We start from the raw sequence: 25,662 nt of genomic DNA on the forward strand, positions 1-25,662 counted from the left end.
CCTGCAGGGATGGGGCATCCACAGCCTCCTTGGGCAGCCTGTTCCAGTGCCTCACCACCCTCTGAGTGAAAAACATGTGCCTTTGCTGCCCTAGCAAGAGGGGTCTAGCAGGCAGAGCCCCATGGTGCTGGTGCAGCACACAGCAGCTGGTAATGCACATAGATGGATGCAGGACCCCGTTCAGCAGTTCCAGAGCTTACACTCCCTGATCTCATGGCTTCTCACTGCTTTGCACTGTGCTTCTGTTGGCAGTTTGCTCTCCAGCCTCCATTCCTGGCCCCTTCCAATGGCTGCTCATGGATTCTGTATTTCCTCCCAAAACTTGCTGCTTATTGCAGAAAGGCCAATGCAGGTGATAACTGGATCCAAGCGTCTGCACATGGAAGTGCTTTCCTAGCACCCACATCCAATGCATTATCCCACAGCATTTTGGGGCCAGAATTGTCCTCGTAGCCACTTGGAGCAACATTTCCACCTCTTCTCCAGCATGGCTGCATCCCAGGCCAGCTGTTCTCCAAACAGACCCACGTTGCCCAGCTCTGCTCACACCACGTGCTCCAAAAGGGAACCAGCCCAACCAGGCTGCAAAGTATAAACCAAGGACCAGACATAGGTGGCTCTCATGCAGGCCTTGCTTTGCTGTGCTGCAGCATCCTTGGGGCTCTGGGCTGCCTGAAATGGCCGTGCAGGAGGTGCTGGGCTCAGCTGGGGGCTCCTGCCCTGCAGCACTGCCAACACGTGGGGATCCCAAGCAGTGGTTGTCCATTAGGTGTCATACACTGAGAGGCCTATTGAGCACAAGTACCAGGAGATTTGTTCTTGTTTCGATTCTGGCTGTTAGGTTGTTAGTGATTAAGTCAAACTGATGGAATTTACGTCCTGGAAAATATAAAAACTATCAGTTAATACATAAACCAATATCCAGCTTAGAGTTACAGGTCACAGAACATAGGCTTTCACCATCAGTCGCCGATAGCTTGAGGTAGACCACATTACTGATTTATCCACAACTCAGTCTCTGACGTGTAGGTTATTTACAATCAAATATCAGCAGACATATCTGAAACTTTCTCTAGTTTAGTCTTGAAATGCTTATAGTTATTAGTAAGTTTCCATAATTTATTCGGTCATGGATTGAAATTGCTGTATATTTTGTGGCAATTTAGCATAATTCTTGATGGTGCCCTACTGTGTCCATAGAGTAAAACTGATATCAACACCTGATGAAAAACAGAAGGAAAGGGGAAATGGTGGTTAGTGGTGAAATCCTAAAACAATAAAAGGCTCAGACGTAAGATTCAGACACTCATCCGCTTCAGCTGTGTCATTCTGGCTCTGTACTTTTGAGCATTATCCTAATATTGCTACAAAGTCCGTCACTCGGAAGGTTCGTCCCGTGGTTTCAGATGGAGATGCTGGAATATAGCTCTTCTATCTGTTTTTTGAAGTAATCTCTCAGTTCTGGTCTCTTAGCCTTTAACGTCGGCGTCAACAAACCGTTCTGTACTGAGAACATGTCGGAGTGGATGTAAATGGCTTTGACCTGGAATGGAGAAAGGGACACAGATCTGTAGGAGAGGCTTCAGTCGCTATGCATGACTTCTAGGTGTGCACATGGATCTCCATTTCTGCGCCAAACCAAAGCGTGGTGCAGACCACAGCAGGAACAAACCAGACATGACCACAGATAAATGTGCACTACAAACCATTGCTTTTCATTTCTAAACTCGATTCTTTTTAATATAGGTTCATTTTCATGCGTAATGGGGAAATGAAGAATAGCAAGTCTCTGCTTAATGCTGCTTCTGCTTCACTCAGGTATGGGGAATTATTCACTGGAGCTACCACCCAGAAATAGACTGCATGAGAGGAAATATGAGAGTAAAAGCCCCTTGCTAGCTATATGTAATGATTGGAAGTTCATTATTTTAAGAGAAATAAGTATTTTATATTATAAAAAGTGCTTTTTAATGTGCTTTTAGAGCTCTGTACTTCATTACTGATTTCAGATCTCTCCTCCTGAGGTGCTTATTTACACAAGCGACAGAAAATGACCAGTGCAAGGGCTGGAAATAAGACAGCAGCTTGCCCTGCGTTGGTCATGAGTGGCAGTTTGAGCCCCAGTTCCTTGCAGTGCCTTCAAGGAAGGAGTCACTTCTCAAAGCATCCATCTTGAACCCTGATATCAGACTGCAGACATCACCCACAGCCCACGAGGACATGCAATATCATGCTGAATGCTAACAAATCTCCATTCAGTGTATGCAGACCAATGCCAATATGGCCACAATTAATTGTTTCGTTTACCTGCTCAAAGGAATGAAGCCCGCTCTCCTTCCCTAACCGTACCATGTCTTCCATTATTGCTTTCTGCAGTTCCTGGGTTAAAACACACACATCCACCATGAAATACCACAAACAACCTTACACACAATTAACATCACTGTTCGTCACCAACACACACATTTCTGAGATAAGTTCAAGCTCCTTGTGGACAGTGCGTAATTAGCAATTATTCTAATGAAGAAAGGCACAAATGCTAACAGTACGAGAGGTCGTGCCAATGCCTTAGGAATGGACAGGCACAATACTGGGTGCTGCTGGTTCAACCACCACTCTGACCTCAGTGAGCAGATGGTGCTTGCCCGGAGAAGGGACGTCACCCCACATCAGCACAATGACTGCAGAGCGGACAGGTGCAACAACCAACCTTATTTCTACAGAGCTCCTCATACGTTCCATCAAACCCTCTCTTCTTTGCCCAGCCTGGCATCACTTCGGCATCCGGCACCACGATTCCCACCAGGAAGGCCTGCAGGGAAAGCAGAAGGGTCAGACAAAGGCTTAATGCTCTGCACTGAATGCACTGTCAGGCTGAATTTGGTGGGATTTTATCACTTCTTGCCCAATTAGGTCAGGAATTCACCAACGTGTTGCAGCATATTCTGGTGGCCCTGCTGTACCTGCAGGCTGTCTCCATGGACGTAGATCTGGGCCACGGGGTCACTGCGGATGTAGATGTTCTCTATCTTCTCTGGTGCAATGTATTCTCCCTGAGCAAGTTTAAATATATGCTTCTTCCGATCAATGATTTTGAGTGTCCCATTCTGTTAGGAGAAAGAAATGAGGGTTTCCAGAGAGGTTATTTAACCACAACAGCTCACAAAGTCCACTCTAAACACACAGCAGCTTACATGGCCAGAAAGCGCCTCACTGAACATCTGAGTTTCTTCTGCCAAAATTCAGCTTAATCTTTACTAAGGATAGATCTGCTTGGAAGGTCACATGCAGAACTTGGGCGCGTGCATGGGACAGCACAACCGACACAGGCACCACTCATCTGGATACGTACAGGTAGCCACTTCCCAATGTCTCCGGTGTGCAGCCAGCCCTCCTGGTCCAGTGCTTCACTTGTCCTCTCCTCATCTTTCAGATAACCCTTAAAAACGTTTGGTCCTTTCACGCATATCTGCAAAGCAGATCGGGTTGCTATTCAGTTACATCATTATTCTGCTGAGCTTACCAGCAAGCTAAATAGTGATTCACTGACATATGCTGAAGGTTGATTTTGTGACTGTGACCCATGCAAATAAAATGTATTGAGCTATAATTTTTTTTAATTTATTTTTGGAATTTTTCAAGCAAAGGATGTATGAAGGAAGAAATGCAAAACCCATTGGCTTAATGTTGAGTTTCATTCAGCTTGCAGTTTAAAAGCAAAAAAAAAAGGTGATTTCAATAAGTTTAATTTCCACGCAATACAGGAATGACAGCAATGGAGAAATCACAGTAATTCAGCTCCATAGCCAAACTAATTAACTCAGCCTTAGCTTTTGAAGTAATCAGGCGTGGCATTGGCTGGCAGTGCTGCCACAGCTCCTTGTTAACAAATGCTTCACTGCTCTGTTAGTAAACTGATGCTTTCTTTCCCTGATGGCCGTATTAAATAAATAAACTTGTGCCCCTCAAAGATGAACAATGCTTCTATAACCACAACTTAGTACAATGTCCACTAATAAGAGTTTCATATTAAAATGTGAGCTCCTACCTCTCCTTCTCCTTTAGAAGCAAAATAATTCAGCTCCTCCACGTCCTTCAGTCTGATTAAGTTGCAGGGCAAAGGGGCTCCCACATGACCTGGCAATTAAAGTTGGCAGCTCGTTTGTCCGCTCTCTTACAAACAATAATTGGCATTTTATTATTAGTTGCGTAGCTGTAGATACGCTTGGCGTTCCTGTAGGAATTCTGTGTGCTGAAATAATGCGGAAAAGGGAAGAAAACCCGTTACCTGAGGTCCAGTCCCCCGGGGTGGTGAAGGTGCAGCCCGCCGTGCACTCCGTCTGCCCATACCCCTCGTACACCTGCCAAAGGAATGGGCACCCTGAGTCAGCACACACAGCACCTCAGTGCTGCAGGAGGAGTCCCAGGGACAGCCCTGTGAGCTGATCCTGCTGTGAGCTGCAGGACGGGGCATGGGGACTTTCCCTGGCCCTGCAGAATTACCTTTCCTATGAGTCACACTGTTACGGAGCTGAAAACGGAGAGCAGACAAGTTCAGCAGTTTGTTTTTGAGTCTGGCAGGATGTTACTTGGCAGGAGGAAGTGGTCAGTGGGAAAAAGTGGTATTTTTGGGGGACATTCTGAAAATTTGCAAGTTTTTTTTTACATTTAATTTTAAGCTCTCGAATGAGGCCTTGAAATTGTCCTGGACTTCCTGGTCAGAGAGAAGAAACTCTCTAGTAAGGGTGGGGATCTGAAGTGCTGTGCCTACAGGTTACCCTTCTCGCACAATCTATATATAGAATAAAAGTTGTGTAATAAATGACGCACGCTTAATGGCTTCAAGTTGCTCCAGGGAAGGTTCAGGTTGGCTATTAGGAACAATTTATTCTCCAAAGAACAGTCAGGCATTGGCACAGCTGCCCAGGGAGTGGGGAAGTCACCATCCCTGGTGTTCCAGAACCATGGGGACGTGGCACTGAAGGTCAGTGGGCACAGTGGGGTGGGCTGGCACTGGGCCTGGGGATCTGAGAGGTCTTTTCCAACCTTAATGATTCTACAATCCCAGAGTTGGGTTTGATGACCTTTTAGGTCTTCTCTAACCTTAACAACTCGATGGTTTTAAGACCTGAGATGCGTGGGATGTCTCAGCAGCTCCTGGTGCCCGAGGCCACCCCTTGTCCCCACCATGGGGACGCTGGGTGCCCACAAGCCCTGCTGCTGCCATAGATGCCCCATACTCAATCCCAGCCCCTGCCCTTGGCTCACCTGGCAACCCAGGGCCGCCCGCAGGAAGCCCAGGACAGTTGGAGAGGCTGGGGCAGCACCCGTCACGATCATGCGGACGCACCCACCGAGGCTCGCCTGCAGGACAGCACCAGAAAACAAAAGGAAACAGCATGGATCAGTACAGATGGCACAGATTGTGTGTATTTCTTATGCAGAGCTTGCACTGAATGGCCTCACTTCTGTTCCCTCTGGAACAGTCAGCTGTACTACGGAAATATGAACTGACCCTGAGTCTTGCCTTAGGAACAAAAGCCTAAAAATCTTGAAAGCAATGACTGTGTCCCTCCTGGGCAGAAATGATGCCCAAGGCACAGCTCTGCTCCATCGCATCCATTCCACGTCCTCTTGCAGCACTTCTGACGTGGGGTAACCCTGGGGAAGAATTAGTCTCTTCCCCACTGCTTTTTCTGTGCTTGCTGGCACCTTTTTGTTAACAGGCTCCCAAGCAACCTAAAGTAATGCCACCCTTTTTTAATGACAGATGACCTCGCACATACTTTAGGGGGTACTACAGCATTCCTGTGCTGCTTCCTGCCCACCTCACCTCCCTTCATTTCATTTTTCTCTCCATGAAAGCAAAAAGGAACAAGCACAGAGCTGCCCCTGCCCAGCCCCGCAGCGCTGAGCACAGCTCAGCCCCATGGAAGGCACTGCCAGTTCTTCTGGTTATAAATGAAGCAGTGTGTCTCCAAATAAGTTATCCAATTAAAAAATGAAGCAATCAGAGCCTCCTACAGCAGCATGGTGCCTGGAAAGCCTGGTGTAAAGCCACTTTAATCTGCTTTATTACCTAGGGGATGTGTGGCACATGGCAGGGCACTGATTTCTTTCCCTCTTGTTAAATCAAGATTCACATTTGCATTTTTCTCTACTGGCTTTTGCTCACTCTTGCTTTCCTTCAGAAAACATCAGTTTTGAGTTTGCCTGAGTGAAACCCAACCCTAAGAGCAATCATTATCTGTGGAAGATCTTCTATCCCCGAATGACTCCCACCCGGAACCCCACACTCTCTGTGCTGCTGAGCCCGTTGGACCAGATTTGTGTGCCGAGCATAGATACAAATAGAAAAGCAGCAAAAGTGAATGGAATGACAAACTGTGCTCCATTTCCTTTTCCTATTCAGTTTTTCGGTCTCCCATTCACTGGTGAGCAGCAATTGGCTGCAGTATGGTGGTCAGACAGGCAGGCTGTGCCGACTTCAGGGAGCACAGGTTGCTACTAGAAGAAATGACAGTTGTCTGACCTTAGAGTCACTTTTTAAACCCCATACCTGTATTTTGTTAAAGAAGAGCCTGTCCCACAGGCTGTCATTTCTGATGATCCCATTTCGAACCTCAGCCTTTTTCCGCCTGGCGGCGAACTCCAGCACCCAGCGCTTCAGGGAGGTGTCTGCCTGGCTGAAGATCTGCAGCAGGGAGAGCAGAGTGGGTCGGGTGAGCCTGGGGAGGGTCACAACTCCGGTCATCAACCCAAAGCACAGCCTGCTGCCAAGTCACAGCCCTCAGTGCCACCAACAGCACTGCGCACCTACAGCTGTGCGGCTCAGCTGGGGCACAGGGATGGCAGCAACGCAGCTGAGTAAGGCTGTGCTATGCCTTAGTGCAGAAAGGGTGCAAGGCAGAAGGGAGAAAAGGAGAAGGAATTTTTTGGACATACTCTGGATAGGGGAACAGAAGCTTTGTTATAGCAAAAAGGAAAGCGATGAGGCTCACCTTGTCGTACATCCTGTTCAGCAGGCGCGGCACAACAGGGAAGATGGTGGGACGCAGCGCCTTCATGTCATCAGACAGCAGGCGGATGTCGCCTTGGAAGAAGCCAATTCGCCCTCCGTGGCAATACACTACAGACTGATGGAGAGGAAAACGACCAAGTCAGACCTCGTTGCTTTTAATCCCTGGGGCAGAGCATCCCTTCTACGCACAGAAATGCCCCTCCCGAAATTTCGCTCTCCAGTATGGCAACAATGGTGCTTTGAAAAGATCTATCAACATAAAGGTTAACGTGGCACAGAGTGGAAGTGTGTGGATGGTTGTTGGCATTTTCAGAACTGGGAACTCAGCATCCACTAAATTTGCCACTTTCTGGAAGAACGAGGAGCTGCTGCCTGGGGAAAAGCCTGAGGTTGGGCTCCGCACGCTGCAAAACGTGCTGATGGTTTTTAGATGTTAATACTTTAGTTCTGTTTAAGCATAACGATACAGACTACGTTAGCAATACAGTGCCTGATCCTGTATCCCAGAAACTCCTCTTCAGAGATGCTTTGATTACCTGGAAAGTACAGCTCCAGAAGCTTTAGAAATAAGCTTGTATTTTTTTTTGGAAGAACGTTTTTGGAAAATAAATGGGTTGCTTTGCATCAGGTGGGGGAAGAGCTGACATGCAGCAGAGCTGTGATGTGCCAGCAGCAGGGCAGCCAGCAGCCACCTTGCTGGAGCTGGAATTGCACCACTGTGCCATCACTGCAGGCTCACTGAGAACTGCAAATGGTGACCTCTGTGGGTACCTTCCAATGGGACAGTTCTACTCTGAAGTCTAAAATTCTAGTCTAAAGCACTTCTAGCTCTAAAGAACATACTTATACAATTTTAACTGCAAGTCCCAGGAATTACTGATGTGGGCTAAAACTGGGGAATACAGTGTTTGTTGCTCGGAATAATTTTGGGGATCATTTTTAGCTCTTTAGAAAATTCTCTGCATGAAGGAGTGTGTTCAGCAGGAGTTTAACCTGAGCATCCCTCATGCCACGTGCTTTGGAGCTGCCCCTATCAGCACAGCAGCAATGAGATTATTCAAAAGTTTCTATATTCCTGCCCAGGCAGATGATTTTGTAATAATTACGTTCTCATTAGCAGCAAAGTGCTTTGCCTGAGCAGCACTGGCACACTGACCCACGTGTCTTTTAGGATTCAACTGACAAGCAAGGATACGCTGGGTTGTAATTCTCCAAATCTTTCATGGGCTTTCAGTTCCAATTTGCAAGTGCTTTAACAGGGCTGAGTGCATTATTTCTGGCCCACTCCTAAGAAGGGGAGGCCTGTGCCTGGATATCCGTCCAATTCCATTGGCATCAGCACTGCTGGGAAGGTGCTGGGCTGCAGCTGAGCCCAGACCCACGCCTCGTGCACTGAATCACTTCTTAGCTCCCACATTTCCACATTATCACAAATCATGGCCTGGTTTCCCAGAAGGGATGTATGAGCCCCCTCTGCATGCTGCCGTGAGCTGCTATGCGCAGGGGGTGCACATAATGCTACCTGCAGGGGATGCAGCCCATGCCCAGAGCATGATGCCCGGTGCTGTGCCGCCTCAGCTCCCTGCTGAGTTCTGCATATTTCCTCATCAGAAGGATTTGAGCTGATGAAAATAATGGTGCAGAACTGCCTTTGCTCCCATTATTGCTATCCCCAGAGCATGACCCGGTGCCCTTAGGAGTGCAGGTGTTTTAGTGCTACGCGGTGGGTATTTAGTATTTTATTCATTTTATTTCTTTCGGTGTGGAAAAAAAGAAAAGGCTATTTCCACTGCCGCTAGGACCTTACCTGTACCATTCGCTCAAACATGTGTGCTAAAGGCAAATAGGAAATGTGAACATCCTCACAAGTAGGAGACCACTGACTCTGGAAGAAAGCAGAAGGGGCCCCACGAGGCCACGTCAGTTGAGGCAGGAGCTTACCTGGATCACTCTCTCAAACATGTGAGCCAGAGGCAGGAAGGAGATGAGCACATCGTCCTGTCTCGGAAAGATCACTTTCTGCAGGTGGAGGGCATGGGAGACAGAAAGGAAAGAAACACTGACAGGAAGACAACAAGAGAGTCATAAAACGGTAAAAAGAAAAACGGCACCAAGAGGAACAAAAGGGGAAAGATCATCGAGAGAGGAAGGGAGCAGCGCACGAGGTGAAGCGTTAGGGCCACAGCAGTGATGGAGCTGCGTTAGTGGGAGGAGAACAGAGCACGGAGATGGACACAGAGCGCAGTGTCGGCACAATCACAGCTCATGGTTATTGTTTTCCCTTTGGTTAATCTCTGATTTGGGTCGGGGGACGTTGGATCACTTAGCTTACAGAAATTATAATGATTGCTGTTAGTGTTTCCTCATCATTTTCTTGATTAAAATGGGATTTTAAGTGCATTAGCACTGCCCCACAGACAGGCGTGCTGAGGAAAGAAAGGCAACAACTGATGCAAAAAATGAAAGTGACCGATGTCATTGCTTTGCACCAAGAGCCATACTTGGTTCATACCTTTCTGCCTGCATGGTCAGGGGTACAGCTCACCATAACACTATGGATTAGGAAAACGGACAGCTTGATGACCCACCGGCTTGCACCAAGGCCAGAAACCAATGCAAAGTGAGTGCAGCAGTAGTGGCTCCTGGAATTGGCAGTTACACCCCCAGTGCACCTCTATGGCTGTACCAGAACCACTGCTCCATGGTGGAGGAAATGTGCTCCTTGGGCACACCTCTCACTGAGGTTCATCTGGGTGTGCACAGGGAGGCCAAACATGGGTCTTTCCAGCATCCCACTTTGGATTGTGTCCACCTGAACTAAGCCAGTCGGGCCTGCAGCTCTATTTATACATCAGTTCTAATGTTCTCTGATGATGTGAAGCCATCTGCACCACCAGCCATGCTGCTTTGTTGTGCTGTTTTAAATGCCCACACAAGAAATTATTTGTTTTTAAATGGATCCAAGGTGCTGGCATTTAATGGCATTGCAGTCACTGCAGCTAAACAGATTAAATGAAAGCAATGCCTTGGCATTTGGGAATAGCCTTATAATAAAGGTCTAAGTTCACTTAAAAAAAAAAAGTAACCTGCTTGGGAAAATGATTGAACTAAGCCAAAGTGGCACAAAAGTGTGCGAGCAGTGGTCTGTGCGTCCCTCACTCCAGGTGCTCACATGTTGCTGACAGATGCCAAGTGCTTGGCACTTTGTTGGATCTGTGCTGCACTCACAGCTCACCCTGCAGTGCCCCAGCACCAGGACAGGGCACAGTCAGCAGCCTCACACCTCAACCCGACACCTTTGGGATTAATGCAAGTATCCACTGTCAGCGAGCACTGAGCCCACGGCCCTGGGATGCACCATGTTCCCCTGAGGTGTTCCCTTCCAAAATAAACTCTGCTGCTCTTTGGAAGCTGGAGGCCTTGAGGCATCAGCTGCCACTCGTGCATCCCTGCACCCCTGAGGCAGCCCAGCCCTGCAGCACGAGCCTGGCATCCATCTGCAGGAGGACAGAACTGCAGGGTTAGGGAACTGAGAGCACAGTACTGCCCACACCAACCTCAGAGCAAACAAGGGCTATGCTGCAATAAATGGGACATCCCACATGCATGGTATGGCTTCACAGAACCATCTGTTTGCTACTGAGATTCTTATATTCGATACAAGGATAAGCTGCATGCAATTCTTAATATGCTGTGCTAGAGCAAGTCTGCTTCCTGTATTGTTTCTAAACAAAAGTTGCATGAAATATAATATACATGCGCTTGGCCAGTACAAAACCAAGATATATGGTAACATAAATGAAATTAACCATTCTGATCTTAAAAAATATATGTTTCCATAAGTATATATATAGACATTATATGTGTAGAAAGCCTTCATTTAGAGACAGAGACACTGCACAGGCATCCCCTGCAGCAGCCACTGCTCAGCCCTGCAGGCTCTGCTTGCGCTCCTCACCCCACACCAGTCCATGGGGACACCACTGCTCAGTGGCAGCTCCCCGTGCCTCCCAGAGCCCAGACTGGGAATTGGCCTTCAGGTAAGAGAAATGCGGCTCTTGTCAGCAGCCCCACATCTCCAACCCCTGCAGAAGCCCAACCCCACACACGGTGAGTTTCCCAACGGCGGTATTCACCTCTGTTACTTTCAAAAAGCCTGAAAAGTCAGCCACCACGTTCCCATGTGTCAGCATAGCACCTTTGGGGTTCCCTGCAAGGAAGAACAGAGGGAGAGCTTAGAAGATGAGCCAGTGGTTAATTTCCACTTCATTTCATGCTGGAACAGGCTGCCCAAGGAGGCTGTGGATGCCCCATCCCTGCAGGCATTCAAGGCCAGGCTGGATGTGGCTCTGGGCAGCCTGGGCTGCTGGTTGGCGACCTGCACATAACAGGGGGTTGGAACAAGATGATCATTGTGGTCCTTTTCAACCCAGGCCATTCTATGGTTCTACAATTTCAAAAGCTTAAAACTGAGCAAGCAAACAGGAAATTGTCCAAACAATATTGTTAAACAATATTTAAAACATTTAATTCTCACACTGTGCAGTAGCATCCACCAAAGGCAGTTATTGCAATACACAAAATGTAATGAAATGATGCCATAAACTCAGCACCACATGCATCTTTCCATCAGTGACCCTGAGCAGTGATTTCCACCAGGAACAGAGCAGCTGGAATTGTGGATGGCCCTCAAACAGAGCCACCAGAGTGTGTGCCAACAGCTCGGGCTGCACAGAATACAGGGCTCCGTGCAGAGTGCCCTGCCACCCCCTGCCCCAGCACAGCCACTTTGCATCACCACCCAAGGGTCCGTTGCAGAAAAGAGCTGCTGGGAAGGATGCAGGCACCTCTGCTGTGCTGAGCCTGTGCCCTCACCCAGCTCTCCTATAGGCAAATAAAGGCCCAAACCAAAATAATAATTATTGCACACATTTATTGCACTAGAACAGGACATTTTGAATACAGCTTATTTTTACCACAAAATTTGCGCTCAGTGTTCCAAGTGCCTTTCAGTTATTCGGTCCCAAATCCTTACAGATGGCCATGGGGGGCTATTGGGATCTCACACATATCCCTCCTTGGTGCTGGCCTCTGCTGATGCTGCTCAGAGGCTCGTGTTTTCAAAGCCAGGTGCACACCTGGGTCCTGCCCTCAGGAAAACTCCACAAAACAACGCCAGCTGCAAATACTTGCCAGCAGCTCAGGCATCGCTCCTCTGGCTGTAGCTGTGTCTGCCCAACCAGGTTTGCTCAGCCTTGGCGACTGCACAAACAGCTGCGCTCCTGGAGCAGTGCACATATCTCCACATCCACGGGTGCTCTGGGGGCTCTCTGGGAGATTCCTCAGATGCTCTGAGACCTCAGACTTCATCAGGAGAAATCCAGCGCAGAGGCGAAGCTGTTTGGGCTGGGGGTACCTGTCTGCATTTGTGCTTAGTTCCTCCTGTTGCTTTAGGCATCAGCCCAGCAGGAGCAGTGTTCCCCGCTGGGAGTCCTTTCCCAGAATTACCACTTCTAGAGGAATAGGTTGTTAATGGCAAAGCTAATTCTTCTTAAAACCCTGTGCCACACGTGTGACTCTGCTCTGCTTTGAATTTCCTCATACAGTGGCACTTCATCCATCCCATGCTGGAAACGCAGTGCAGCAATCCCGTTCTGATAACAGTGGGTGTGGGAGCTTCTCCTTATCTCAGTGCCAAGCTGATGTAGCAATCCACAACAAAGCAGCCTTGCTAAGTGGCTCTTCCCTCCAGCACCTCCAGCAGCATCACAGCTATGACCCATGAACAGGAGCGGAGGCATTGCTGGGCTGAAGAGAGCAGCTCCAGGAAGGGATTCTGATCCAACCAGGAATAGGGGAGTCCTCATGGGGACAGCAGGCTGTGCTGTGGGAGCAGCCAGCATGCACAACTGTAATGTGACGTTTCATCTGGGTGCTTTGGTCCATCTGTGAGTGCTGCTGATTTCTCAGCAAGGCAATGAACGTTTGTCTCGAGCTCGGAGATCTCAGCCTCTCCCTTGTCCCCATGGAGGCACACAGACAGCTGGTCCTGGCAGAGAAAAACAAGTGTTCAAATCCACTTCTGGTTGTTAGGTCTGGTTTTTTGATAAACTCGATTCTAGCTCTACAATTTCCATGTTACAAACTCGAGAGCAATGATTGCTTTTATGTCACAGAAATATATCTGAAAACCTTCAGAACTGGAAAAGCCTATGGAACATGTTTCTCAGGAGAGAAATCTCAATCTGGTCATTAGAAATATCCAAACGTGGGCTACCCAAAGCCAGCCCTTCTGCCTTCAGAACTGGAAATCTCTGCATTGGGTGGGAGAAAGCTAAGCAGTCTGTGACCACGTTTGCAGATAAATAAACTCATTTTCTAATGGAAATAAAGCCTAACTTTGAAAGGAAAACCCCAGTACAAGAGTGCCACTGCCTGGCACAGCCCTCCCCAGGCTCAGCCCCTCATGCTGCAGTTCCAGCACTGCTCCTTTCAACTCCACACTGTGCTGAGTGCTCCAAAACTCACACATCTGCAAACTCCTCCGGGCCAATTAGAAATGACGCACGAAGGCAGAGCCAAACAGAGCCTTTGGATACCACCTGAGCAGCAAAGGGTTGTCAGCACTGAAAGCTGCTTACCTGACTGCAGTGTATGTCATCTTCTAGTGCTGGATGATGCTCCTGGGCTGAGCTGGTCACTCTCCCATCACACAGCATCAGTTCCTGCCCACCTGGGGAGCTGGGGGTGCTCTGGGGCAGCACCAGGTGGTGGGATGAGCTCTCCAGGGCTGCCTGGTGCTTCTCTGCACATTGCCCACGCACTCCCAGGGCTGCGCTCTGCCCATCGCTTTGTCTGCCTGGGGGACTTTTCAATGAAGGTTAGGGAGGTTGAGTGTTTGAGGGAAGGAAAGTCCCGCAGGCTGCAAGCAAACCAGGCTCTATGAGAGGACTAAGTGCCTGCTTGGGGTACCCTCTGCAGGACGGAGGCACTGGGCACGTCGCTGTGCTTAGGAGGCAGAGCAGAGCACTGCAGACAGGCATTTGTCCCTTTAACGCCTGCAGGAGGTAGGTAGCAACCAGCCAAGTGCTCCATGTCTGCACTGCAGGACAGGAGCCAGGAACACGGGCAGCTCTGCAGAAAACTGCACACAGTCGTACGGCCAAAGCGTGAGCCAGGGAAGCTCGGCTCTACAGAAACCTATATACATAAATCCTACAAATGCATACAAACCCCATTGTCACGACAGCGTAACAGTATATTTGCACATATTGAGATGCTATCAGTAACAATAAGCTGTTCTAATAATTCACAAATGAGATACCCATCCCTTTACCTGTAGTGCCACTGGTGAAACAGACAATTGAGAGATCTTCTGGCCGGGGAGGCTGGAAACGAGGAAAATGTGAAAAATCATATCAGCAAACATGGAAGAGTCAATGACAGAATGCTGTCATCCTATAAACATTAAGATCAAACCAATTATATTCCAACTCTGCCATAAAAAGCTTTCATTGCCGTTGGCAATTCTCCTTTCATCACATTTCTTCAATTGTCACAGAGTCCTTCCCTGCTCCATCTGCATTAAGGTTGTGCTGTGCTGTAACAAGGCTTTGATGGAAGGTTTGTGTCTCACAATGCATGCCAATACTCCCTACAGCAAAATAACCCACGCCCTCATAAAGCTGAACTACTGCACTGATGGAAGCAAAAGCATTCCTTTGGGTCTGAGAAATTAATCACAGGTGGCAGGAACAAAGTGTTTCCTTCTCAGATGACATTGCAACACCTTGAAAATTTCCAAATTCATCTGTTTGATTTTATTCCACTTGTGATCATCCAGCCATGTTCTCCCCATGCACTCAGTAATGGTACAGGTACTCTCTGTAGCTCTGGGAAAATGTGGGACAGTTCACTGATTTCCAGATAAGTGCTGAACACAACAGGGCCAACATCCCCAGGCAGCTGCCGGTCCCACTTCCATCAGTATCTCCATGTTCTCAGCACCATCATTTGCATCCTTTCGGATCCCCAATGGATAAATTAACACCCTGGAAATTATAAGGCACTTTTGAAAGCTCTGCAAAGGCATGAGAACCCTTGGTGAAAACATGCAATGCAATTTCAAGAATGCGAATAGTGCCAAGTATTGTTTCTGAATTAAAGAAACCCCACCGCAAAAGCAGTGGTGGTGCCTGGGTAGGGCACTGGAATTAGCATGGCTTAGCACTGGCATTTAATTACTGTCCCATTAACACGTTCAGCGAGAATGAATTATCTCATTTAAGCATCCCAGGCGGAGGGTAGGAAAAAAGGAAGCACATCTCCAGCTCTTGGCACTGACAGCACCCACTGCTGCCTGCATGGGGAGGGTTGCGGGATGCTGCCCCAGCCCAGAGCCTGCTGCTCCTCTGCCAGGGGAACAACCAGCTGCAGCTCTCAGCAGAACAGCAGCATGACAGCACTCACCACAGGCGCGTGTCGGTTCTCCCGGCCACAGTCCTGAAAGAGATTAAAGCAACAAAGGTGATTTCCACTATAATGCATGTGGTGCTGCCCACTGGTTAATAATTGCAAACCACTGAGGGAGAGCGTGAGCTGGAGCCGAGGCATTTGTGGCTAGCTCTGAAGTCATCCCTTGTGCCCAAAAATTTCTTGGATGTCCTTCAATATCATTCCAGGATTCAAGCAGTGCCTGGGCTGGGACTGTTTCGTAGAAGGAGGCTTAAATAGCATCAGGGAAGTGTGAAATATTGGCTTTCCTATCAGCAAGGGATAACCAAATGAGGAGCTATGAGGAACCAAACTGAGCCATGCGCCAATACTAACAGCAATGAGCCCAGCACACTGACCCTGCCATGTAGTCCACAAGTCCTGGTGGTTCTTACAGCTTCTATGCACAAAGTGTATGAGAAGAAGAGAGCACAGCCCCACCTCCACCTCCTGCATGCTCTGGATGCGGACCCCGCAGCGCCTTCCCCTCTCCGTCAGCTCCTTCTCAAAGGGGTCCATCAGGATGATGGAGCTCAGCCCCGGCGTTTCCCTCTTCTCCACGTGGTCCAACAGCGTCCTGGCTTTGTCAGGCTTGTCACAAATGACTGTGGAAATGTCCGCTGGAAGGAAGGCAGACAAACAAGTTGTTTTTGGTAAATCAGTTTTGATTGAAGGCTGGATGCTCACACAGTGTCAGTGCTGGTACTTCGGGCTAACAGCAGAGGTCCCAGAATGTAACACGTTTTCTTTGAAAAATCACTGCAATTTTAGCTAAGTGCCGAAAGACTAGCTGACATCAACAATTATTTTAGGATCCACTTCAAAATACTCAACTTGCACACTATGCACGGCTATAAATCTGGGAGGAAACACGAGGAAACTCAGGAGAACTCCCACCGGAGCACAGCAGCTCCACCAAAACCTCATAAGAGACTTCAGCACCTGTCCTTTGGGAAGCAGAAGGGGATGAACCTTCCAAGTGACACGGCTGCCTTCTGAGATGATGGTAATTTGGTGGTACCTGTGTTGACGATGTACCGGATGGCTCCAGGACCCAGGGTGTCATAGAGGGGCACCACCACCATGGAGTAGGTGTAGCAGGCCAGCTCAGAAATGATCCACTGCCAGAGGTGAAAAGAAATGGTGGGAGAAGTTTTAACACGCTTGGAAACAAAGCAGTCTCACAAATCGGGTACATTAGTGAGACATCACCAAGTTAAAATAGACCTCACCTCTGGGCGGTTTTGGGCAAAGACCCCAATGAACTGCTCTGTGGATGCCTTGCAGCCCTGCTGCAGCAGCCCCGAGCCCAGAGCTTCTGCTCTTTCAGCCACCTGGAAGTTGGGGAGAAAAAAAGCATATCAGAGAGAGGAATAAGAGCAGCAGCAACTGAAGGGAAGACTGGCTACGCAGGGGGACTCTCAGATTATTGCACCAGCTATGTAAAAACGCTACTTTTTGCATTATCTCTAGCTTAGGGTGCTCTCTAACTCGAGGAAGAGTGAGAGCACTGGGAGAAGGGCTCCACAAGGGGTTCGGCTGCAGCTCACCTCTTTGTATGACAGCCACTGGTAGGGCTGCTTGGGCTTCCTGAAGCCCAGGCAGGGGCCGTTCTCTGGAAGACAGAAGCAGAGAAGGCAGGGTTAGGGGCAGTGCTGGGAACTGATGCCTGACGCTGTGGGGATGCACCCAGAGAGCTTCTGGCACAGCATCCTGCCCTGCCATAAGGTATAAACGGGATGGATAACTGATAGAGAAGCAACAACAGGCAGAAACAAATACCAGCTTCTGCAGTGGAAAGAGAACTCTGTTGGGATCTCAGATCTACACCTAGATCAGCCTCACTTAATGTATTCAGAAGTGTTCTGGAAGTGAATAATGCATGATGAGCGTCACTGATGCTGCAGAATTCAGGGCATTAAGTTGTCTGCCCGTGGCAGCAAAAAGACCTCATGGTACCAAGAGACTTCACAGTGAAATTCAATGGTATTAAATGCAAAATAATGCACAGTGCTAATAGTAACCTTAATTACAACTCCCCAGTGATTACTTGTAAATCAGTCATTCCGTTATCAGTAAAAGAGATGCTGAAGCTGCTCTGGTTAATTCTGAGCAGAAAGGAGCAAAACAGCATCTGGACCCCAGGGCACCCTTTTGGCCAACCCAGCCTTGCAGGCTCCGACTCCTTGGCATTCAACATTGACCCGCACTACTCTCACTTGGCATCCCACGCCTCATTGGCCTCCTACAATCAGTCACCCTCCTACACTGCTTGGGTTTTAAAAGACTTCTTGTCCTTCCACATTTTTGACTTCTAAATATCTTTTGGTGACCGAAATGTTGGCACCTCATTGGGTCTCTCCACTCATCCCATCACCATGCTCTCACCAGAGATGCTGAACCCCCTCCGGAAGACCTCATACATGGTCCTGGCATCGTCGTAGTAATGGGTCAGCAGCTGTGGGCTGTCCCCAATCACCGAGCGGCGTGCTCCATCCAGGCCCTGTGTGACACAACACAGTATGGCAATGGGAAACCAAAGCCCAGAGATGAGCAAAGAGATTCAAGTTCTAAATCTGCAGATAGCACGGGAGGAAAAAATTGTTGGTTCAAATGGTGCTGGGTGAGATGTTGGGTTGGTGGGGATAACAAAGTGGGGACATCCAGGGGATTGACAGCTCCAGGCTCTGTGGGGCCCCAGGACATCTCCTCAAGGACACCCGGACCAAAGCACAGCACAGGCTCCAGGCTCAGCCCATCAGGAGATAACAGCAGGAAGATAAAATGAGCTGACACCACAGCCAGCCAGATAAGGAGGGAAAAAATAGTGAGGGGCTCCTAATGGCTCCCAGAGATGGGACAGGAAGGACAAACAGATGCCACCATCACTGCGATCTCCTGCGGACACAGCTGAACTGTAGCAGTGGTACTGGGTGGGAGGGAGCGATGGGGACAGTGCCACCAGTCAGCAGGAAGGCTCAGTAAAGCCCCATCCATGTGGGGCTTTACATTCCTCCCAGCCTTTTAAAAATTTGTTGGCATCGAAGGCAAGAATATTTTACGTGGGCACGGGAAAAGGCTTCAAATTCTCAGTGTTTCAGATATGAATTTAAATTGAAACGATTTTCAGAACTATTTCTCCTCCTTGAAATAGAGCAGTTCCATTAAACCTTAAGACCTCTTAAGAGCACAAACATTAATTACTCCTCAGCCGCACAAATGGATTTGGGTATACTTCTGCTCTTTATTGAAAAGTCTGCAGCAGCCACCACTCAGTAACCAACATGAACAAGAGGAGAGGTCTTAGAGCTCTTGTGGGGATGGGTGGTTTCCTGGCAGTGTAAAAAAATTCATGTAATACCTGCTGCTGTAATTTTCAGCCCTTGGTAGCTAGGCAAAGCTAAAATCAAGATGGATTTGAAAAAAACAAGAGAATAAATTAATGGGCTGGGTTCTAGTTTTCCTCTTTACAGAAAGGGCAAATTAACCAACCCCACCACTCTATAATTCCGTGATCTTTAAGGTCCCTTCCAACCCAACCATTCCGTGATCTCCCAGAGGAGAATTCAGCCCCTCTCAGGGTACCTGGTGACCCCCAGTGCCAACCCAGCCTCACCTCGACCTCCTCCGACTGCACGCGCAGATCACAGGGCGGCTTCACAGCCTTGGGCCGACTGGCAAACCAGTAGGCGACGACGGCAGCGAAGGCACCGATGCCCACCAGTGCGGTGGCAGGCAGGTTGCGGAAGAACTGGCTGAGGTCATCGAACTCGGGGAGCCGCAGGCTCCGCAGGATTTCCTGAGCTTGCATCTTCTCCACGAGCGACACGGTGATTTCTGTAAGAGCCAAAGGATGGCCTCCTCAGCCATTGGGAACGTGATGCTCTGCAGCCTCGTGGAGATGTAGGCCAAGAGGTCCTTCATTTGAGAGCAGCATATGTGGGAAAGGGATGAGAGAGGAGGCAGCATCCCCACGGCAGCGAGTGGGAGCACGCAGCTCGTTCCTGAGGGACATCTGAGCATTTGCTTGGCAATGTAGCTGCCAAACCATGGTGAGATTTATCTGCTCCAGGCTGAGATGAGCCCTGGGCCCAAGCTGCGATCAGAACAGGTTGCAGCATCCCATGGGAGGGCAGGATCAGGCCGTGCAGCACCAGCTCCAGCCATCAGCCCACAGAGCAGCACACTGCACAGATATGCTCCACAACACCACTCTCCTTCTTTGTGCCAACTTACGAGTTCCTTATGGTTTATGTCAGGCTAAATTATAAGCAGTTCAAGCCAAAGGGAGTTTCAGGGATCACTGTAGAGTTTCCTGGAACAACCACCTGGGAGTGCCGGTTGGGGATAAGGCACAGAGGGTATCAGGCACAGGCACTGCGGGGCCCACCCAGCACCACCCAGGCCCTGGAGATGGGACCACGCCTCAGGGACACATCTTACAGCACAGCAAGGCAGTCCCAGCCCCCCACCTCTGTACCCCAGGGCTTTGCAGCGGGCACACCAGCTCCCTGCTCCTGGGTCGCTGGGTGAGGCTGTGCTCGGGGGATTGCATTTGGGAGCTGTGCACACAAGAGGCATCTTAAAAGACATGTGTTTACAGATAGGTCCCTGTATCAGTGCTCTGCCAGGGAGCCTGCAGCAACTGCCAACCCTGCAGAAGACGAGCCAAGCAGATGCTGCAGAGTGAGGGTTCCAAACAGTTAGGGTTTCCTATTAAGCCCCACGGTACTATTTGTGATCTTACAAGCAGGCAAGATCTTAACAACAACGTTTTTCTGCAGCAGGAGCTGGGCAGCCCCTTCCCTTTGCTCTCTGATCAAGCTCCAACATGTAGAGCCAGGAGAGATGAATGCAGGGGCTTCCCCCAGCCAGGGCTCCACACAAAGGCACCACTGACCTGAGCACAAACCGGCTTTCTTCCTCATGGGAACAGCGTCTGGGGCACACTGTGGGTCAGGACTACCCCCCCCCCACAACCCTTTCCCATATTCACACTAAGGGCACAAGCCAGCCTGCAAATGGGCCCCTCTGCACCATGCTCTGGGGGAGATTTTTAATTTTTTGTGAGCAAAAAGATACAACGAACAGCTGACCTCACTCACCATAGGGCTAACAGCAGCCCCAGCCCTCTTCTTTGCCCAGACCCGCAGCTCAGCACCCCACAGCCACCCCTGATCCCCTTCAGGAGCTGCTGGGATGGTCTCTGGGGGCACTGCCCACCCACACTGCAATTTTTTCCTGAGCTTTTTGCTCCGGAGATCTGCTCACTGGAGAGAATGGGGAAGCAGCACAGTGCTGGTGCAGAGATAATACAGGCAAAAGGGTGATGCTTGGCCCCTGCCCCAATTTTACACCTGTTCACCTTGATCTCACACCCTTATGAGCCCATAGGGTCAACTGCACAGAACAGAGCTGGGAGAGGACCACAGAGTGTTTGGGAGGAGCAGTGCTGCCCAGGCTCCCCATGCTGCAGGGTGGGTTCACTTCCTCTAATATTCTGCCTGTTTCCCTCCTCTAGATCAAGAAATTAAAAATCATAGTTACAATTTTAAAAAATCAGCCTGGTCCTTGGGTTGGGTCTCCCACCCAGCAGCCAGCATCCAACTCAGAGCTCCCAGCACATCCCAGCCCAGGGGGCAGAGCACTTCACTCAATGGAGCAGCACAAGAGATGAGCACACAGGGCTCTCTGTGCTCTGTCAGCTGTAACTAATTATCAGGATTATCAGCCAGTGCAAGGCTAAAGCTATTTAAAACTCCCCTAAACTTTTCCTGCTCTTGCTCCTGCAGGTGTATGCTTCGCTGTAAGCCTTTCCCATGCAACATCCCTCAGACAGATCAGTTACTTTGCATCCATGTGCTGCATCACTGCTTTGATTCTGGGGACGGTAGTCGTCATCAAAAAACACTCCCTACTCACCAAGCCTTATCCCAGACTCTTGCATGTGCTTCATTTTACCACCTGTGAGATAACTGACTCCCATGTGCCACAGTACAGAAAACGCAGCTGGTTACACTTAGTCCTTTGCAGGGCAAATCACAATGATTTCATTGAAGAATCGAAGCAAAAGCATTAGTCCTCACTGACTGTGGTTGCATTGCAGCTCAGCGAGTCATAATTCAGAAGAGAAAAAATAATCAAGTCTTTTGGATTATTATGTTGAGACTCAGACAGCATAAGGAGAGAGAGGGGATTGCTGCTGGGCTCAGATTTGCCCTGGGGCAGCTGTGTGCACTGCTGGTGGATGGAGCAGGAGAGGGGCTGAGTGCTGGCCAGGCTGCGGCACCTCCGCAGGGCACTGCAGCAGCACCCAGAGAGCAAGCAACGGAAGGGAAGCAGGTTGTCATTCTACTGATGAAAAATGTCCTTCTCCCCTCCCTTTGGGAATCAGACACGGCCAATCTGCTCGGCTGGCCGCCCGCCAGAAGGACTATTAAGGAACGGGGTTTCTCTGGTACTAAGCCTCTTTAGCCCCAACGGGCCGGTGCTGGAGGGGGCTCTGCACCTGGCTGGGAGTGTGGCACTGTCCCTGTGCCACCCCCACGTTGTCCCTCCTGGCCAGCCCGCAGCAACCTGTCACGGAGAGAGGCACTGCAGCCGGGGCACGTGCATACAAACACACACGTATAAATGAACAGATTAACACGTAGAACCACCGAATCATTCAGGTTGGAAAACATCTCTCAGATGCCCACAACCCCGGCCCACACCCCACCATGCCCACTGACCTCATCCCACAGTGCCACATCCCCACGGCTCTGGAACACCCCCAGGTCGTGACTCCCCACATTCCCCGGGCAGCTGTGCCAGTGCTGACCGCCCTTTACTCCTAACATCCAACCTGAAATACAAATATCCACATCCTGCTCCCGCCCTGCGTTCCCAATGGAGCCCCTCAGCAACACGCGGTGCAGAGCAGCTCCGCTCCCCCCGCACAGCCCCTCAGCTGCTGGGGACGGCGGTGCTGCCAGAGGGAAGGCACAGACAAAGGATGTGGATCTCCAGGCAACGCCGAAGAACGGCCCCGGCCTCCCGCAGCCGAGAAGTGCATTTGCAAGACACAAGGTCTTTGCAAGCATCCGCTAAAATGGGGAAAAAATGCTAACAGGGAACTCAGTGTGCTGACAGTCTGATTTTACAGAGGGAACGCAATCATCGCGGTGCAAATAGAGGTATTTAGAGCATCTAAAATATCTGCAGCACATCATGTGCCAAGAGAAATGATTCACTGAATTACCCAGCAGCCGTGCCAGCAATGCCATTGCTCACAGCCTCGACCCCCGACATCCATGTCACCTATTTGCCTCCCATGCCAAAGCCCCCTCCCAGGAGGCTTTGCCCCCCACTCCCTACTTCACCCAGTTACAGCTCACAGATGGAAGTGGCCTAAAAGTCCCCTAGGCACCACATGCAGAGTGGTGATGCTCTACAGCGCTGGGATGCAGCATGCAGGGGAGCTGAGGCTGAGTGCTGGTCCCCATCTGCCACTCCTCTGGGTGATGAAGTGTTGGGATGCCCTGAAAGCGTTTTAAGGATCCTACCAAAAGAGGAGAACTCGATGGCTCACAGCTCTCACCTCAAGTCCATCAGTTTCCCAAGGCCTGGTGATGCTAACGCTCACCTCCCTACTGAAGCATCCCCAGCCCTGTCACCAATGGCACTGATGGTTGGTTGTCCCCTACACTATCTGGTGCTGTTGCTCAGGTTGGAAAGGCCCTCACAGCACCCCATCCCCACCTGTGGGCTGGCTGCCCTCACTAATTCCCGCCTCATCACTCTGGTAGAGTTATAATGAAGAGCACATCTTTAATTGCTCCACGAAGGCTGGATCAGGACTGTGTCAAGTGCGTGGCCATGAAGATGGTGTCATGGCTGCCACTGAGAAACGGCACTGAAAATGGCAGCTTAAAAAGTAACAGTCGTGTCATGATCCAGCTATAATAAATACAGTTGTAACCTTCCCAGTAAGCCAGCTATAATTAGATCAGGTTAATTACCAGTCAAGTGCCCTGCAAGTTACAGAGCTTTCTGAAGAACCCTGTCCACACAGATGGGGAGTAGCAAGGGGCCCCCAGGGCAGCTCTGGAGCAAGCAGGTTTCATCCTGCCCTGTGCACATGCAGTGTGAATACGGGAACCCAGCCCAGGCTTATCCCAAAACAAACCAGCAGCTGCAGGCAGCTTTGGACATTTCAGAGCTCATTTGGCAGTTCTACAACAGAGGAAGAGGCCAGAAAGCAAGGGTTAAGGAAGATGCAAGGCATGTGCCAAAAGACCTGGAGGAAAGTGGCTCCTTTCTCCCACGTGGGTGCAGCAGGTAGGAGAGGTGGACACGGCACAACATGGCATGGTGCAACATGGCACAGTGCAACATGGCACAGCACGTCTGCTGCACAGAGCTGCTGCGCCCTGCCAGACCCCGCGGTCACCACCGACACAACGCTGCCTGCAACCTGCCAGAGCTTGAAATTATTTCCGCACTGTGCATGGGGATCTCACTGTGCCATTAAAGGAACATCACTTTAGGTTGCTCTCTTGCATGTGAGGTCAGTGAAATGGTCACTGCACTGAGGTCTGTGCTGTAAAATGGCAGATAGCCACATGTTTGCACTGCGCACCTAAGGATGCCCAGCAGCAGCATCAACCCACCATGCTATAATCTTCCAGAAACAAGCGAGGGCTCCTGACAGTATCCTCTTCACCTCCATCCTGTCTCCATCAATGGGAGGGTAGAACAGGCACACAGCAAAGCAATAGGGAAAGCAAGAAACCACAAGAAACCATGCAATGCTTCATGCCCACAGATGGGGTTTCCACATTCCGTGCTTAACCTCCGGCGTGCAGCCCAACCAACGTTTGCAGTTCACACATTGGCAGGCTTTAACATGCATAACGGGCACATGTGTGTTTGTGTGCTGGAAGGCAGTGTGAAACCACAGTGTTTGGTTGTGGATCACATACACTTTCACACTTTCCACGCAGGTGCCTACAGAGCTCTGGCAGAGCACACATCGTCGCCTGCCCTGGGAGGTCCCAACCACTCTCCCTGCAGCAGGAAAGACAGCAACATCCAACAGGTTGCCCAAGGAGGTTGTGGATGCCCCATCCCTGCAGGCATTAAAGACCAGGCTGGATGTGTTCTGGGCAGCCTGGTTCTGCAGGTTGGTGACCTGCACATAGCAGGGGATTGGAACAAGATGATCGCTGTGGTCCTTTGCAACCCAGCCCATTTTACAATCCATCGCAAAGAGCCCTCCTCACTACAGGGTGGTGAAATACCACGTACACAAAGCCTGCCAACCCGCAGGGTCTCAGCCAAGCAACACGAGTTCCCTGCTCTCTGCAGAGTTTTCCTGCTGCCGGGAGCGAGCCGTGCCGCCCACGCGGGACCTCGCGGAGCAAAGCCCAGAGAGATGACTCTGCTGAGCCCTACAGACAGCCCCAGAGAGCAGCGCTGCCTTTGCACCCCGTGTCATTGTGCACGGCAGGTGGGCAATGCAGCGCCCGAGGGCTGGAGGACCCGCATTGCTCTGCAGCTTTCAGCCTGCACGCGGCTTCAGCCAGAGCCAGAGCTGCAGCTTTTTCCCACTTTAAAGCTTAGAGACATCTGGAAGGAAAAAAAAAAAGAAAAACAAACCAAACCAAACAGAAAACTGCAGATCCCACACACGCTTTCTGCTGCTTGCGTCCATCCCCATCCTGCCGGCTGTGCTGCCGTCTCTGCCCTGAGCCCGGCCGAGACCTCCAGCAGCAGCGCCCGCCGTGCTGCAGCCCCGATGCCGCTTTGCTTTGCTTTGCTCAGCACCCCGCAGCCCCACCGCCAGCCGTGCCGTGGGACCGCACTGCACGCACACCGACACCCACCAGCACAGCACGCTGCACTCACCGCAGCCGTCTGTCCGTCCGTCCGTCCGTCCCACGAGCTCAGCTCATGGTCGGCTCCGTCGCCGGCGCCCGCGTTCACGGGCTCGTGGAGAACTGCTGACTGCAGGACGTCCCACCCCCTTCCCATCTGCAAACTGCCGAAAGAAGTTAAGCTTGGCTAATATCAGCTTAGGCTGTATTAGCGCGGAGCTGCCCGCTGTAACCCTTGGGGCTCCGCGGGGCTGCGCGGTCACAGCCGCTCCTCAGGCGTGCCAGCAGCTC

The 25,662-nt window shown here is 50.3% G+C and overlaps 1 protein-coding gene across 2 annotated transcripts; it reads right to left on the bottom strand.

The window, feature by feature from the left end:
- On the bottom strand, positions 1-25,633 carry ACSL6 (acyl-CoA synthetase long chain family member 6). 2 transcript variants are annotated; one of them, XM_010719254.3, is made up of 21 exons: positions 25,403-25,633; positions 19,131-19,351; positions 17,903-18,017; positions 17,065-17,129; positions 16,747-16,848; positions 16,536-16,635; positions 15,956-16,134; positions 15,491-15,523; positions 14,358-14,409; positions 11,158-11,231; positions 8,829-8,906; positions 7,002-7,136; positions 6,560-6,694; positions 5,269-5,364; positions 4,289-4,361; positions 4,049-4,137; positions 3,353-3,469; positions 2,964-3,107; positions 2,711-2,812; positions 2,308-2,379; positions 1-1,543 (listed from the first exon to the last, which is right to left on the bottom strand). In XM_010719254.3, exons 2-21 carry the CDS (start codon positions 19,323-19,325, stop codon positions 1,403-1,405), a joined length of 2,097 nt encoding a protein of 698 aa, XP_010717556.1. In that variant the 5' UTR covers positions 19,326-19,351; positions 25,403-25,633; the 3' UTR covers positions 1-1,402. The 2 variants fall into 2 exon arrangements, with proteins under 2 accessions (XP_010717556.1, XP_019476052.1); XM_019620507.2 differs by lacking the exon at positions 8,829-8,906 and adding an exon at positions 8,963-9,040.
- Between the last annotated feature and the right edge of the window lie 29 nt (positions 25,634-25,662).

The sequence above is a fragment of the Meleagris gallopavo genome, chromosome 15 (genome assembly GCF_000146605.3).
Source record: "Meleagris gallopavo isolate NT-WF06-2002-E0010 breed Aviagen turkey brand Nicholas breeding stock chromosome 15, Turkey_5.1, whole genome shotgun sequence".
In the NCBI taxonomy this organism is placed as follows: Eukaryota; Metazoa; Chordata; class Aves; order Galliformes; family Phasianidae; genus Meleagris; species Meleagris gallopavo.